Consider the following 16,124-nt stretch of genomic DNA (forward strand, 5'->3'; position numbering starts at 1 on the left):
GCCTGTTGCGCAAACATTTCAGTTGTAATCATTACTCGCCGGTCCCGCTTGCTGATTTCTACACTACTTTGCCTGAGGAGGATGAGAATCTGTACGACTACTGGCTGAGACTCAACAAGGCAGCGGATGTTGCTTCAGAATGTCTTCGAGAGCACGGTAAAACACTTGACAAGCCCAGTGTGGAAGTGGTGCACGTTTATCAGACACTGCCCGAGTAAGGATTTAGCCCTAACCTTCAGGTCCAAACCGACTGACAAGTGGTCAGCACATGAAGTACAGGCTGTGCTTAACGACTATCAGTCAGAGTTGTCTTTCAAAGCCACCAGTACAGGGCATGGTAGTCGAAATGAGAGAGTTTCAGTCAACAAGACTGATTTTAATGCAGCTCCAGTGCCCGTTCCCACAGTGTGCGAGCAACGACAGAAATGTACAGATTTCTCTGCTCTTGAAAAGGTCATTGACATGCTTGAAAAAGTCCTGCTGACCAACACTAACAGACCTCAGTCTCATCCACAACGCCAGCCTTCTAGGAGTCTCCCTAGGATCGAAGGTTTTGATGCTTTAAGCCTGGCTCACACTACAGGAGTTTTACAATCCTAACTGATTGTGAAATCTGGTTGCAGCACACACACTTAAGGAGAATCTCTGCAGATATTCTTCCCTCAGATCTTAAACATGCTCACGCTACAATATTTGAGAATAGTGGCGCATCACACACTACAAGATATTCTTAAGATTTAGCACCTCACGTGACGCGATCTCACGGGGAAGCGCATGCAAACAAAATGGATAGTGTGTCGCGGCAACTTGCTGTATTAATACTTATTCTTTGTAGCAATAAAAAACAAAAGAAAATCAAACGAAGCGTGGACGAGAAAATGGTTGGGAAGTCGGGATCAGCATGGTGTCAGAACCAGGACCTGAACTCTGGTCTCCGGTGTGAGAGTCAGACTCTCAAACGTTGAGCCACTGGAGGATGGTGAACCCAATAGTAAGACGCACTATGGAGAACTTGATGCAGAAAGTCTTTTAATAAGTGTTCAAGCAATAGTCCACAGCTGGAGCAGAAAACAGCAAAAAGTAGTTCTCAAACAAAACAAGTCCAAAAAGGGTATTCCAGAAAAATATACAAAAGATTAAAAAAATATTAAAGCAAAAACCTCCAGAGGAGAAAGTCCACAAAAAAATAAAACTGATAAGGAAAAAATCCACAGGCAAAAGGAAATACAATGTCTCAGAGTTAGAGAACACTTACTCAGGCAACTGGCTTCAGAACAAATAAACACCTAGCAAAGAAGCTATGAGGCAGAGTCACTTAAATACACACGGCAGACCGAGACACATGTGAACCTAATAACATAATTACAAGCTGAGTAAGCTGGGCCTGAGGGCACCATGAGGACCTCTAGAGGCCAAAACACAACATAACAAGCAAAATACTGACACATGGATTGTCTGTTCTTCAGCGAGAACTAGAGGTGCGATTTTTAACTGTTTTAAAATGTTTACAGTAGTGCGCTAGCAAGGGCTAGATTGTTTACAGTTGTTTGGCAACATGTTAGCACTAGTTTATATGATATTTTTTCTGTATGCTTACATTTTTTATTAATTTAAGTTCCACAGCAACTTGATGTCCAAAGGAACTGTAAGGATCTGGAGTGGCAAGAACTGAAGTAACTTGCTGTAACACATTAAGTTTCTGTCGCTCAACAGAATCTGCATCCCCTTTGTGACGTTTCGATCCCGATTTGGGAGTGGGAAAAGAGGTGGTGAGTTCTTCACCCCTTCTTTGGGCAGAGGGATGTGGTGCTGTGGTTAATGAGATGATAATTAAAGTAAGAGAAATTACATTGTTATTACAGCACAGAAGAGAATCCAAAGATCTTGCATTTAGAAATATATCAGAGCATATAGTAGAATATTTATAAATGATTAAATATCTCCATAACATGTAAAAGAATAATAATATGTAAAGAATAATTAATAAAATAAATCATTTGAATAAAGACATTATCATAAACATTGACCATTTTGGATACACCAGTTATGAAAATGTCACTGCTTGATCTGTTTTGTGCAAACTTATAAAATAGGACACCTGGCATCCTGAATGACAAAACAACTAATCTGTCATCACTTTTTCAGCATTTTATTAGTCTTTACATCTACAATTGTTATTTTACCTGGTGCCTCGGATGTATTTATAATGTCCTCATCGCTGGTGGGGTCATCCATGTCCTGCCCGTCAATCAAGTCTTTGACAGATTGATCAAGCTGAAAAACTATTTTATGTCAGTGCAAGAATTTAAAGGATTAGAAAATTTCCTGATAATTAATATCTAATTATGCAAATATCTCCATTTCTTAAGCACACAATATGCCTGTCCATAATACTGCTCTGCTTACACTGGTCTCACTGGGGCGTTGGGCAACATGTTTTTTGAGGAACTCCAGATTCCTCAACAGCCAAGCCTGCTTATGAGTGAGCCCTTTCTCCACACTCCCACTCGGTTTAGGTTTGAGAAGCTTGGTGTATTGTGTCCGTAATGTTGTTGCTCTTGTTTTCACCTCCTCCACTGAAAATATACACTGACATACACTGTGTTTCCTCTCTAAATTCAACTGAACTAATATCATTAAATATTAGTAATATTATTCAAACTAACTAACTGTGCAATTCATCTTTTGTTAGACCTGAATGTAGCAGATGATCATTGACCTCGATCTAATGTTCACATTTGCTAGCTAGTGCGCTAGCAACTTTTTACACTCACCCGGTACGTTCAAATCTGAAGCGATCTCTCCCCAGCTCTTCTCTTTGTCACTCCGGTTGTGGTTCTCTTTTGAGGAGACATTAAATAGGCACACATACTGTTGCCACATCTCCACCATCCGTTCTTCCATCTGCTCACTTGGACGTGGCTGTGTACAAGAGTTAAAAACGATATAAATACTGTTCGTCTTCTCACACAAACCGCTCGTTTCGTCCATCAATGTGTACTTACGATGGGGAATTGTTTAATTTGGATGATGGGGAATTGTTTTAATTTGGACTCTGTGCATGCTCTTTGAGACAGTGACCACAGACCTGCATTATATGACTGACAGACAAGAACGGTTTGACCTAAAAATATCAAAATTGAAACTACTGCAGAAAAAAAGACACCTACATCTTGGATGCCCTTGAGGTAAGCTAAAACATACCAAAATTTAATTTCAAAGTGAGCTATCCCTTTAAAGTCCCCCTGTAGTCAATAATTGTATCCCTTAACCCTCTGATTATCTTCATTTGGGCCGACACTCGTTATATTTGGGTCTCCAGGAACCCCAGAATATAACATGCAATTTTAAAACAGAATAATAGTTTTTTTTTTTTAACAAATGTAATTTTACTCTGTTTATTAATGTTTTTACTCTACATTTGTGCAATATTTATGCTATATTTTAAAGTTATATACATTTTAAAAAGTTTTTTTTTTAAATAGGTTTTTATACAAAAACAGCTTTTTATGTAAAATTCACTATATAAAAGACCAACATTTCTAAATTTAATTTATAGGGATAACATGGATAATTGTACATGGTTTAGTGTAACATTTTTGCCCATATTTTGGAAAATGTAGTTTTAAAAGTAAAAAATGATAATTTTAGCCACTAAACAAAATTTAGTAATTTGGGTCTTTTATAAAGTGAATTTTACATAAAAAGCTGTTTTTGTATAAAAACCTGTTTTTTAAAAAAAGGAAAAAACTTTTTTTTAAAATATATCATAAATCCTCCAAAACTGCATAAATGTGGAGAAAAACCATTAATAAACAGAGCAAATTTACACTTGTTAATAAAAAAACTATTATTCTGTTACAAAGTTGTGTTGTACAAATGTTATTGTCTGGGTCCCTGGAGACCCCAAAGACAATGAGTGTGACAATTTTTTTCACGCTAACATAAAATAAAAATGTGTAGATCTATAAAGGGTTGAGAGTCGTACAAAGTTTCATGCCATTTGGACAAAGAGAACATTTTTTAAAATTCAGCAAAAGTCATTTGCGGGTTAAAAGGTCCCAGAAGAAAACCAGAGGGTTAAAGGGATGGTTCGGAGTCAAATTAACCTAGGGTCCTTTGCACCATGACCTCGAGTCAAACACCCCCAGAAGCCTTTTTCCCCTCGGTCGAACATTATTACAGTTAGAGCTTATTTAGAGATATCAGCCGGATGGTTTAGTGCAGGCGCTAATGGATCCAATGATGAATCTCGTAAATTACCCCACTAATAATGCCCAGAATGGCACCAAACTTCTACAGTAAAACAAATAGGTTCTGTACTCATAAAACGAGGCATTGGAAAGTTTGTAAGTACATCAGGAGTTTATTTAAATAACACTTGCCTGACGGCTCATGCTAGCGCTAACCCGGACACCGACGTCACTTCAGTGAGTTGAGGAAAGCCCGTAAAAGTCCTGCAGAAAGCCATCATGAGGATGGAGTGTAACGACGCCCAGCTCCAGGAATGCACTCATATTTTGTTGGTAGTACCAGTTTATAACAATTATTAGTTAACACTAAGTTGTTAACACTTCGGAAAAATAATAAATTGTCGTTAGTTTTGTTCACATTGTCATGTTAATTATAATCGAATGCATTTTGTTTTATTGACCACAATATTATCATTGATATTTGTTTGAGAGGGGCACTTCTGATTCATTCTGAAAAAGGGGCTCGAGCACCAAAATCTTTTGTAGGAGACTTTGAGCTTTGTAAGTTTGTAGATCTTATACATGCAAAAACATCTACATAACACACTAAAGAAAAAGAAAACATGAAAACACATCATATGACCCCTTTAATACATTAATACACATGTAATGCAACCATTATTAAAACATTATGTATAAACTTGAGCTTCCATTGTTTTCCAAAAGTGAGCTTGAACTGTTTCTTCTTCTCATAATTATGAAAAATGAATATTTCATCAGTCTTTGTCTCCCTCTGCTGGTACAACACAAACACAGAGATATTCAGGCTCTTTATTTACTCTGTGACAAAACTCAGAGCTTTTTGAGTTACTGTGCGTTTATACACATAAAATGATTAATCTATGAATGAGAAACTGTAATTTGCTGTGAAATAAAAGGTGTTTCACTGCCGCCTCATCAGGTCTGTCAGAGGATCGCTGAGATCTACATGAAGTCTTCATTTCTAACAGTGAAGTCACTGTATCTTCAGTCTCTGTTGATTCTGTTGACTGAGTCTCTGTAGTGGATCCTTATTCACCATCAGATGATCAGCACAAGATCACACTGTCATCTTAATCATAGTCAGTCCTAAAATAAAACACACACACACAGTCACATATACAGTATGAGATATTACATCCATCACATCTTTTCATAAGAAAACTAACTAGATAATCTATATTAATTCATTCTCAAGCATGATCATATCGCTTCTATCTGATGCTCAAAGTCACTTTACAAAATCAAAAGCACATGAAAGGTCACTTTCACACACCGGACAGCTGATCCAGAACCAGCAGAAATGACCATTACACTCACTACACATTTAATATCAGTTCATAACAACCCAGATCTCAGATTATCACACACATAAGGCGTCTTTACACACAAACCAAATCTGAAGCGGCATAAAATCACAAAATGTGCATTTACACAGAATGTTTATTGCTTCTCTGACGCCGAGAACATAAATGCATTTACACAGGAATTAGTTATTAAAATCGCGGGAAATAATACTTTGAACATTACTATTTTAAAACTACAGTTTTAACAAAGTGTTATAAAATGAATGTAAAAGTAATTAAATATTAAAGAAATAAAACTCAAGATAAATAAAAACACAGAATGTCAGATTTCCTCTGTGTGATATAGCGATCTCACGCTCTGATGTTCGTCATAATTCTGTGGTACTGAGAGCTATTTTATATTTCTTAATAAAACTATTCCAGATGGAACAAATGCTACAAATATATTATGAATTATTACACCGGGTCGATCACCGCAGGATTTATTCATGTTTTTCAAAGAGCCAGAAAGAACAATTCTGCTGTCGTCAGCGTTTCAGGCAGTGTGTGTGTGTGTGTGTGTGTGTGTGTGTGTGTGTGTGTGTGTGTGTGTGTGTGTGTGAAATATCGTCCTCAAGAAGATGATTTCTGGAATATAATATCACACAGTGACGGCGAATCAGCATTAGCGTATCTGAGAGAAATGTAGAAGCGCGTTGATCTGCCAGTCTCTTCAGAGGAAGATTACAAACGGCGAAAGCCAATTGATTACACACGTCGACTCTGTTATTCTGGTGGTTTCTTCACGATGTGAGTACAGGACACTTTTACTTTATTGTCTCTTGTCGGCTGACATTTTTTAATTTGGCTAAAACCATATGGATTATGGCCGATATGTTTAGTCTTCCGCTTCTTGATTCTCGCGCCGCGCGTTTGGTTGTCATGACAATGGCGTAGTTTAGAGCGACACAAGATCGCGTTCATTTACACTGAACAAAACAATATCAGAGTCATCTTTGACACTCGGGGCTGAGGCGGGTCAGACCGGCATATTTTAAGTCTGCTTTCATGCGGCATTGTGTCTTTCCACAGAGCTTTGAGCAGACACAGAGCCGCTTTAGAGCAGCCTTAACTCGCTGTGTAGAGATGCCTATAGAGACAGTTAAAGGGGAAAAGCTGGAAATAACATTAATATTATTTTCACAATCAGTCACAACAGTATGAGCAGAATTACACTCATATTAAACACAGTTTAAAGTTCAGAGACCTACAGAAACTGAAGCTGAATTTAAGACTCATTATCTGATGATCTCAGACAAAATATTCACACACACACACACACACACACACACACACACACACACACACACACACACACACACACACATGGTGTTACTGAACCTGGTACAATTTACTTATATTTCTAGTGAGTAAATCAGCCATTTGAACTTTAAATAAAAATATGATGATGAAAATCGTTAAACTGTTCTTACTTCAGTGTCTCCAGTTTATAATGTGGATCATCCCTCAGATCCTCTAACAGCTTCACTCCTGAGTCTCCTAGTTTATTCCCAAACAGATCCAGTTCTCTCAGGTGTGAGGGGTTTGATCTCAGAGCTGAAGCCAGAGCAGCACAACCTTCATCTGTCACACCACACCTCTCCAACCTGTAGAGAACAATGACACACATTAAGCCTATATCCAGAGATAAACATGACACTTAAAAAATAACATGATGCTGTCAATATGAAATATATACAAATACTCATTAGTTCACATTGTGAAAATTCATCAGTTAGGATTAGGGGATTGATTATAGAGTTTGTCGAGTATAAAAATCATTATTTCTATGGAAAGTCCCCATAAAACATGTAAACCCAACGTGTGTGTGTGTGTGTGTGTGTGTGTTAGCAGGGGAGGATTGGGACGATTCTAAGGGTCCAGCAGAACTCCATAATTTCCTGGATGATTTTGGTATTTACTTGTGTTTGTGTCTGTGTGTGCGTGTGTGTGTGTGTGTGTTAGCAGGGGAGGATTGGGACGATTCTAAGGGTCCAGCAGAACTCCATAATTTCCTGGATGATTTTGGTATTTACTTTGTAAAATAATCTAAACAATCTAAAAGAACCGGTATTCATTATAGTGTGTGTGTGTGTGTGTGTGTGTGTGTGTGTGTGTGGCAGAGCAAGACAGAGGAGAGAGAGAGAGGGACGAGTATAATTGTAATATAATTTGTATTGATCTCATACAAATGTCACACATCTACATCCCTTCAGGACACTGACAGTAAAGATGGATAGTGACAGAGAAGACAGAAATTCTCGTAGCTCTCCTCAGAAAGACGCTTGTTACACACACACACACACACACGCACACGCACACACACACACAAACACACACACACACAGTTTGATTGTGTCGGTAGTTTCTGGCCAACCAAGCGCCCGCAGCGAGTCTCGGCCTGACAGCATCACGGGGGAAGCCTGCAACACACTCAACTCTTGCTCCATGGACACACACACTTGCGACCCATGAACGCCTCTCTAAACTACTGCCTGATTTTACAGTTTGAAGCGTCTGTCATAGAAAAACACCGTGTGCTGTCATGAAGAAGAGAAATGTCTTCTCATAGGATAAGAACACGCAGTCTCATTAATAATACACACACTGACGTGTCATCGATGTACTATAGTGTTTCTCCAGGTCATAATCTGTGACATTGACATGATGTAGACTTTAAACCTGGAGAAAAATCTCTACAGTTTCCAGTTTCCCCCTAAAATTAAAATGAATGGACTGTGTTAATCCTGACTGTGCTGAGATTGAGTGTGTTTAAAGTAAAGGCTGTTAAATGTAGATCACCATGTCAAAGTGTCAGAGATGGGAAGCACAAATACTTCGTTACTCAAGCAGATTTTTCAGATATTTTTACTGTACTATTTATTTTTGTCGATAACCGATATATTGGCCAATAAATCTAAATTCATATTTTGATATACTTTGATAGCCTGTGTACATAAACAAAAGACTCAGCATTAAAAGCCATGTCCCAAACACTTCAACATAAATCAGACATATACAATACAGTAGCCTAGCCCTCTGGGGTTCCTCATGTTTTCGTCACACTTGGGGTCTTCGGGTCTTCGGGTCTAAAATGACCCGGAGGGGGATTCAGATATTTTTTTTTTCAGTAAAATCAATGAAATGTATTTTTGTTCAATGATATTTTTCCTTTTTTCCTGTGGTGTTTTGAGAGAATTTTAAGATAATAATTAATATTTATGCAATAATTATGATCCATTTTTTACCATTGAATATAATTTTTATTTAATTTTTATTTTTTTATTAATTCTGTATTTCAGGTTAAAGTAGAGACTAGGCCTATAGAAAACAATTTTTGAAGTCAGATTGGTGCCATCTGGTGGATGTAGTGAGCATAATTATCGTGCAATATCATATTTTAACCACTAGATGGATTTACAGCTCTCTGTAGAAAGGCTTGTGAATTCTAGTTGTTTTTGCACATATTTGCCTATTTTTTTCAGGTTGTGGATTTTAATATATAATAAGAGATTCTCAAAGACTATTTGTGTCAAGTTTTTTGTTTGGTTGGTTGGTTTAAATGGTAATTTGAAGTGCCAGTTTTACTTTATAATACAGTCAAACCTGAACATTGCATTAGAAAGAGAACAAATGGAAAGCATTTTAATTCCCATTGTTTTAATTCTAACTTAATAAAAATGCAATTCTTTCAGTCATAACATTTTTTATTAACCTATAATAAACATTTTCATTAAAAAATGTTTTTGTACAATTCAATGAACAGTAACTCTTATTCAAAATTGGCAACAGCAATTATGAACAAAAAACTAAGGCATTTTTAGAGTTTTGTCTGAGTGACACACACAAAACTAAAGACTCATAACTCCAAAACTATAACTAGGAGAGTCTAAAGGTAGGTATCGTTTGAAAGAACACTTTTCAATTTTTTTGAAAATACAAATTACATTACATTTGGACATTCTCCTGCCGAGAAACTGCTGATAAAAGACAGGAAATATATACAATTTTCATAATGATAATGCATATCTTTCTTATTTGACATGGAATAACTCGGGAAGGAAATAAGGTAGGAGGAAAATTATTTTTTGGGGAAGTCCCTCTACATATGAGCTGCATCTGGATCAAATGTTGTGGCGATTGGATAAAGGAATCAAAAGATACAGCATTTGGAGCCAAATTGTTCAGTCATTGACGCCCCCTCATGGGAATTTTTTATATTGTTTCACCATGAAGAATATCTTGTCATAAAAGCAATAGATTAAGTTCATTTTGGGCTCATTTTAATTGTATTAATATACGAGACGGTACGCAACAGCATTTTGTCGACATCTAGAAAGAAAAAAAAATTCGCAAAAGTTCTGCGCAAATCTGTAATGGAAACGCCGCTAGTGACAGTTTCATGTGAGAGTAACGTATGATCTTACCCCAGTGTCTTCAGTTTACAGTGAGGATTCGCCAGTACAGCAGAAAACAGCTTCACTCCTGAGTCTCCTAGATTATTCCCAGACAGATCCAGATCTCTCAGGTGTGAGGGGTTTGATCTCAGAGCTGAAGCCAGAGCAGCACAACCTTCATCTTTCACACCACACACACTCAACCTGTAGAGAACAATGACACACATTAAGCCTATATCCAGAGATAAACATGACACTTAAAAAATAACATAATCCTGTCAATATGAAATATATACAAATACTCATTAGTTCACATTGTGAAAATTCATCAGTTAGGATTAGGGGATTGATTATAGAGTTTGTAGAGTATAAAAAATCATTATTTCTATGCAAAGTCCCCATAAAACATGTAAACCCAACGTGTGTGTGTGTGTGTGTGTGTGTGTGTGTGTGTGTGTGTGTGTGTGTGTGCTTGTGTGTGTGTCTCTGTGTGTGTGTGTGTCTGTGTCTCTGTGTGTGTGTGTGTGTGTGTGTGTGTGTGTGTGTGTGTGTGTGTGTGTGTGTGCTTGTGTGTGTGTGTCTGTGTCTGTGTGTGTGTGTGTGTGTGTGTGTGTGTGTGTGTGTGTGTGTGTGTGTGTGTGTGTGTGTTCGCAGGTTATTCAGAAACGATGCAGGGCAGAAACGCAAAATCACCAAGTGACAATAAAACTAGTCCAGTGATGAATATATTTAGGCTTTCTGAAGACTTGGAGCCGATTTCTGTGAGGAATCGATCAACATTTACGATGTCGTTCTAGTCATAGATATACATTTGTAATGATGTCCGATTCGTGAATGAATCATTTGAGTCGGTTCATTGCCGTGAATAGGAGAACCGCGTTAATAAACCAGTCTAGATGATTCATTCATGAACAGAACTGATTTAGTTTACCGAGTTCAAATCACTGATTCAATGATCCTGTCAATGTTTTAGTGAAGACTGTCTCAGGAAAGACTGAATGGTCTGGTCATGCTGTCTATTAAACACGATTGAGCACGACGGCTTGATTTCAAAGATCTGATCAGAGAATGGTGTTGTACTGTATGCAGTGTGTCATTATAAATGTATAATTTTAGTTCATTTAATAAACTTTCAAATTTAGTCCTTTATTTTCTTAAATAATAATCGCTATGCTTGTAGATAATGATTGTTGTTATATGTGACAATCTTTACGAGATGACATGAACGCAGCATATGAGTGTTGAGTGTCGTAATATCCATGTCAAGTGGACGTGTGGAAGAGCCGTGAGACTGAAAGCACTGAAAGCCCTCGCGCTGCTCATATGCTGAGAGAGAGATAAGACAGTAGAGCTGCACGATTCATCTTTAAAATACTGTGATCTCCATTCAAACACACACACCATCTTCTTCAGATTCGTCTGTCTATTAAACCTTTGACTAAATCATATCGCGATATTTTAAATCTGTGTTGGCGCTGCCGCTGACCCAGAGAGAGTCGTCATGAAACAGCTTATTGGGAACAGCGGGTTGGGAATCGTAAGACATTTTCCGGTTCCGGTTCCCATTCAATAAAATGATTAAAACAACTAATAAAACACAGCAGTAAGGGGAAAATGCACAATCCTGTGTGTGTTTATTTCTTATACTTGTGAAATGAGTTTAACAGACTGGTAATGTCAACAAACTTCTGCAAAAATAAGGAAAATAAACATTTCTGCATCCTCTTGGAGAATGTGGGACTCTCCTATAGCTTACAGTGTCTCCAGCAGTGGAGAACACCCTCTCAGAAAGGGGAGAATATGCTTGAACACACATGTAAGATCCAGACAGGTGAAACATACTATTTTTAAAATGGGTTTGAATGATTGATTCATAAAGACTTCACTTGTTTCACTACTGGATGAATCAGCGCTCTATCAGTTAATAAACTTCTCTCTGTTTATGTCTCTGACGCGGTGAGTCCCGCAGGCGCTGGGCTAACGTTACTCCGCCGCGGTGCGACCCGACCGCTGTAAAGTAGTCCGAGTCTAAACGCTTATTACAGGCTTACCGTAGTGATTCAGGATAGGACAAAAACACGCTTTGAAAAAAGCCATTCATGATGTACTCGCTTATTGTATAATACAATACCATCATATTACAGACAACTGGTGTAATTATGCAGTTGTGGAGACGAATGATGATTCCAGAGCAACACATGCAGATACACTACCAGCCAAACGTGCGGGATCGCTAATATCTTTAAGGTTTTAAAAAGAAGTCTCTTCTGCTGCATTTATTTCATTAATAATAACAGTAATATTGTGAAATATTATTCCAATGTAAAACAGCTCTTTTCTACGTGAATATATAGTAAAGCGTAACTTTCTATTCATCAAAGAATCCTGAAAGAAAATTGTACACGACTGTTTTCAACATTGATAATAATAATAATGAATGTTTCTTGAGCATCAAATCATCGTATCAGAATGATTTCTGAAGGATCATGTGACACTGAAGACTGGAGTAATGATGCTGAGATTCAGCTTTGATCACAGGAATAAATTACATTTGAAAATATATTAAAATAAAAAAACAGTTATCTTAAATTGTCATCATATTTAATAACATTACTGTTATTTTGTATTTTGAATCAAATAAATGCAGCCTTGGTGAGCAGAAGAGACTTCTTTTAAAAACATTATAAATCTTACCGATCCAGAACTGTTGAACGGCAGTGTGTGTGTTGTGATTTGGTTGCGGACAGCACTGAGCACAACGCCTGAGGAACCAAACACAGTTTATTGAGAGACAATCCAAAGTCATAGTCCATTAAAACAGGCAGAAGGTCAGAGGTCAGAAAATCAGTCCAAACTAACAAACAAATCCAGAGCGCAAGACAAGAAGCAGAAAACCAGGGGGTTATTCCAGAAAGCAGGTTGTGTGACAGACCCGGGTGTGTTTAAGGGTCAGTAAGCGGATAACCCAGGGCCGGCCCGTGGCAGAGGTGGAATAGGCAAATGCTAGGAGCGCCACTCATCCATAGGGACGCCAGAATGAGGGAACGACTGATTTTTATTATTATTATTATTATTTTTACTAATACTATTTTAAAACCATTAATTCGAAATACTACCAAATAAAGCAAAAACAAAAACTCCACAAAAACTTTAAATCCCCCGACTCTGGTCCGGCGCATCGATCTCCCCCGCCCAGCGAGTGCTTGAAGTGCGTCAGAAACAGAGCGCGCGCGATCAGTTGTTGGTCAGTTGTTGTGTAGCGTCGCCTCTCGCCTTATCCAATGTAGACAGCACTGCTCTTGTTTGAGGGCGCTTTACACACTCAGGCTCCCCCGTAGAAACGGGCCTGCCAGCTCGCGCCGGCTCTAGACACGGTGAAAGTTTCCTGATTGTGACGGATGGACGAATTTACATGACACATTATAAATTAGCATTATAGTCTGCGATAGATACAGTGTCAAGAGAAGAGAAGAGGATAAAAGGGGATAAAGACAGAGGTAAAGTGATGCAATGAATGAACAGTTTATCTAATTGCATAGTATTAAGATACTATAATTTAATGGCAGTTATTTTTACCTTAAACTTTATGCTAGCAGTTGCTCTGAGTTCTCCAGAGGCCCCAGACTGGGATTTTGTAACAATCATGTCAGTTTTTTAGACACATTTAAGCCCATCACTTTTTTAATTAATGTTTTACTCTTTGTGCAGTTTTGGGGGGATATATGGCTTTTTTTGCCAACATTAGTAATGATATTTATATACAGGTTTATTAAAATAGCAATGTTTTATGTAAAATTCACATTAAAGAAGACATTTCTCAGTTTCATTCATGGTGAAAACATGAAACGTGCCATAGTTTAGAGGAAGATTGCTGCCATCAACTGGAAAACAAGCACTTTTGCTAGAGCTCAATGAATAGTTTGTGCATGAATAACATTTGGACGATGACATCACTGTTTTATCCAGAGTGGCTATATATAAATGAACTAAATTAATAACTTATTTACAACAAAAATAAACCATCACTGAACTTACTTAAGCTGGACTATGACACTATTTTCTTCTAGATCTGCTGTACAGGAGAAGCAAACTCTTTTGCGTTATTTTCCTGTTACCTCTGTAAAGCTGCCTTGAAATAATCTGTATTATAAAAAGCGCTATATAAATAAAGGTGACTTGACTTGAATGCTAGATGTAATACTCTTGCTATGTGTGTTTAGGCTGTAATGTGTGTGTATATACAGAGCCGCCATAACCTAATGTTAGGCCCCGGGGCTGAGAGGTTTTGTAGGCCTCCATCCCCTCCATTTATAGAGTCTCATTTTAAAAAAGTATAATATCTAGGTAATCTACATCACACTTGAGAAATTTCAACTTAGTGCAAATGAGAAGCGATTTTCGCGAGTGACAACCAATAGGAAAGCAGCAGTGGAGCTCAGCTCCCGTCACCGTCTCGAGTGCAGGAGACAGAAGAGTTCGAGGGCGATTTCACTGTTTTATATGATCTGACTGTAACTAACTACAAACATGGATATAATAAAATGATGCATGGAAAAGAAACTGTCGACAGTCTCAGTGAGTTTAATTCATACATTTATAGTTCGAGTGTTGTAGTTTTATGATGCAAGTTTAGCACTGCTGCAGTTCATTTACAGTTTCCCTGCATTATGTTGATTATTAGGGACAAGAAAATTGATTATTTGTCAAATTCGGATGACGTTTTAGTAATTTATGACAGTATGAGTGAGTTTAATTTGTAGATTAATCTAGTAAATGATTTAATCCACTGAACACTGCTGTGGTAATATAAAAACACCCTCCCAACAGCATACTGTTTCTTTTGAGCCTAATTCCTAGTCAAATTAAAATAATATAGTTGTATCACTTGTGATGGTGTTTTGTATAGATGTGGCCAGACGAGCAGTCTACCAGGTTCTGTTCCAGGGTCAGTTTACTCCAGAGGTGTTCAGCGCATGCGTGCCCTATTGATGAGGCTCCGTGGCCTGAGAGTTATGTAAGGGATAATGTAGAGCGAGGCGGTTGTTATAGCGAATACACCGACAGGCTGATCAGGACCCCGACGCCAAGCGGAGCTTCAATCAGCCTGAAGGGGTTGTGTTCGCTATAACAACCGCCTCGCTCTACATTATCCTGCTTATTACATGGCTACCTACCAAATAAATCATTAATTTGACACAAAATATTGAGTTAAAAAGGAGTTTACTGATTTAAAAACGATTGTATTGTCAAAAGTTGTGCAGATGTGTCCATTAAGAAACACAGGGAAAGGGATTGGGCGATTCGGCCGTGGTGAAGTTCTCTGGCACATGCCGTACATCACCAGTAGGGGGCAGTCCTGTTTCTCTCTCAGTTATAGCGGCACTGAAGACAATAATGTGCAGCGATGTGTTAAACTCTCTCTGGTGCGTATTGACAGCAAGGGGCGAGCTCATAAACGTGTGAGAAACACATTTTTAAGTAGAATATATTGTTTATGAACAGCTCAAATAGAAATTAAATATTAATGATTCAGTTATCAGTGGTTTTTACAAGCTTGTCATGGGCGTTTGTAGCATAAAATAGCATTTTTAGCGAACTTATAAGTGCAAATATCCCGTCCCATTTTATCAACCCTAATTCCAACATTGTGGAATTATTACACTGTGAATTCATTTCTTTGACATTTAAATAACATATAAAAGATCTTTTGCAAGGACACAATGACGAAAATGACTAATGTCAGTCTAACATAAAATGATATTGCATTTTAATGTCTATCTTTGCCAAAGATATGAACTTTTCAGACATATTAAAATATTTTAATAATATTGTTCATTCATTGGCCACTTAAAAGTACGATCTGTAAAAATGAATAAATGAATAAAATCCCCCGGTTCACTCGAGCAGAACCAGTCCTATTTTAACGTTTCTGATCCTGTGTTTCTCCTGTATTATAAACGTTCAGAAACCGGTTTGATTAGAACAAATACAGATTAATAACTTTATTTTGTTTTACTTTTTATTGTAGCCTAATTTATAATAATAATAATCATAATAATAATATTTAGGCTATAATACTACTACTAATAATATCTCTCTTTTCTTTTCTTTGTTTAATGCCATGCCAGCTTCTATGGATATATATTCAA

At 37.5% G+C, this 16,124-nt stretch overlaps 2 protein-coding genes across 5 annotated transcripts in view; both read right to left on the minus strand.

Annotated features, from left to right (window-relative positions):
* LOC311302520 (uncharacterized protein) overlaps positions 1-16,124 on the minus strand; it is a 747,744-nt gene that overhangs the window by 530,145 nt on the left and 201,475 nt on the right. The window lies entirely within an intron of this gene.
* LOC311302527 (NLR family CARD domain-containing protein 3-like) overlaps positions 4,185-16,124 on the minus strand; it is a 42,424-nt gene continuing 30,484 nt past the window's right edge. The window contains exons 11-13 of one of the 4 annotated variants that reach the window (XM_084428482.1): positions 10,006-10,179; positions 7,012-7,185; positions 4,185-5,321 (exon numbers count right to left, since the gene is read on the minus strand). In XM_084428482.1, coding sequence (XP_084284608.1) covers positions 5,306-5,321; positions 7,012-7,185; positions 10,006-10,179 — 364 coding nt within the window. In that variant the 3' untranslated portion in view covers positions 4,185-5,305. The remainder of the gene's footprint in view (positions 5,322-7,011; positions 7,186-10,005; positions 10,180-16,124) is intronic. The other 3 variants (XM_084428483.1, XM_084428484.1, XM_084428485.1) reach the window with 3 other exon arrangements.

Source organism: Rutilus rutilus, assembly GCF_951802725.1.
Source record: "Rutilus rutilus genome assembly, chromosome: 13".
In the NCBI taxonomy this organism is placed as follows: Eukaryota; Metazoa; Chordata; class Actinopteri; order Cypriniformes; family Leuciscidae; genus Rutilus; species Rutilus rutilus.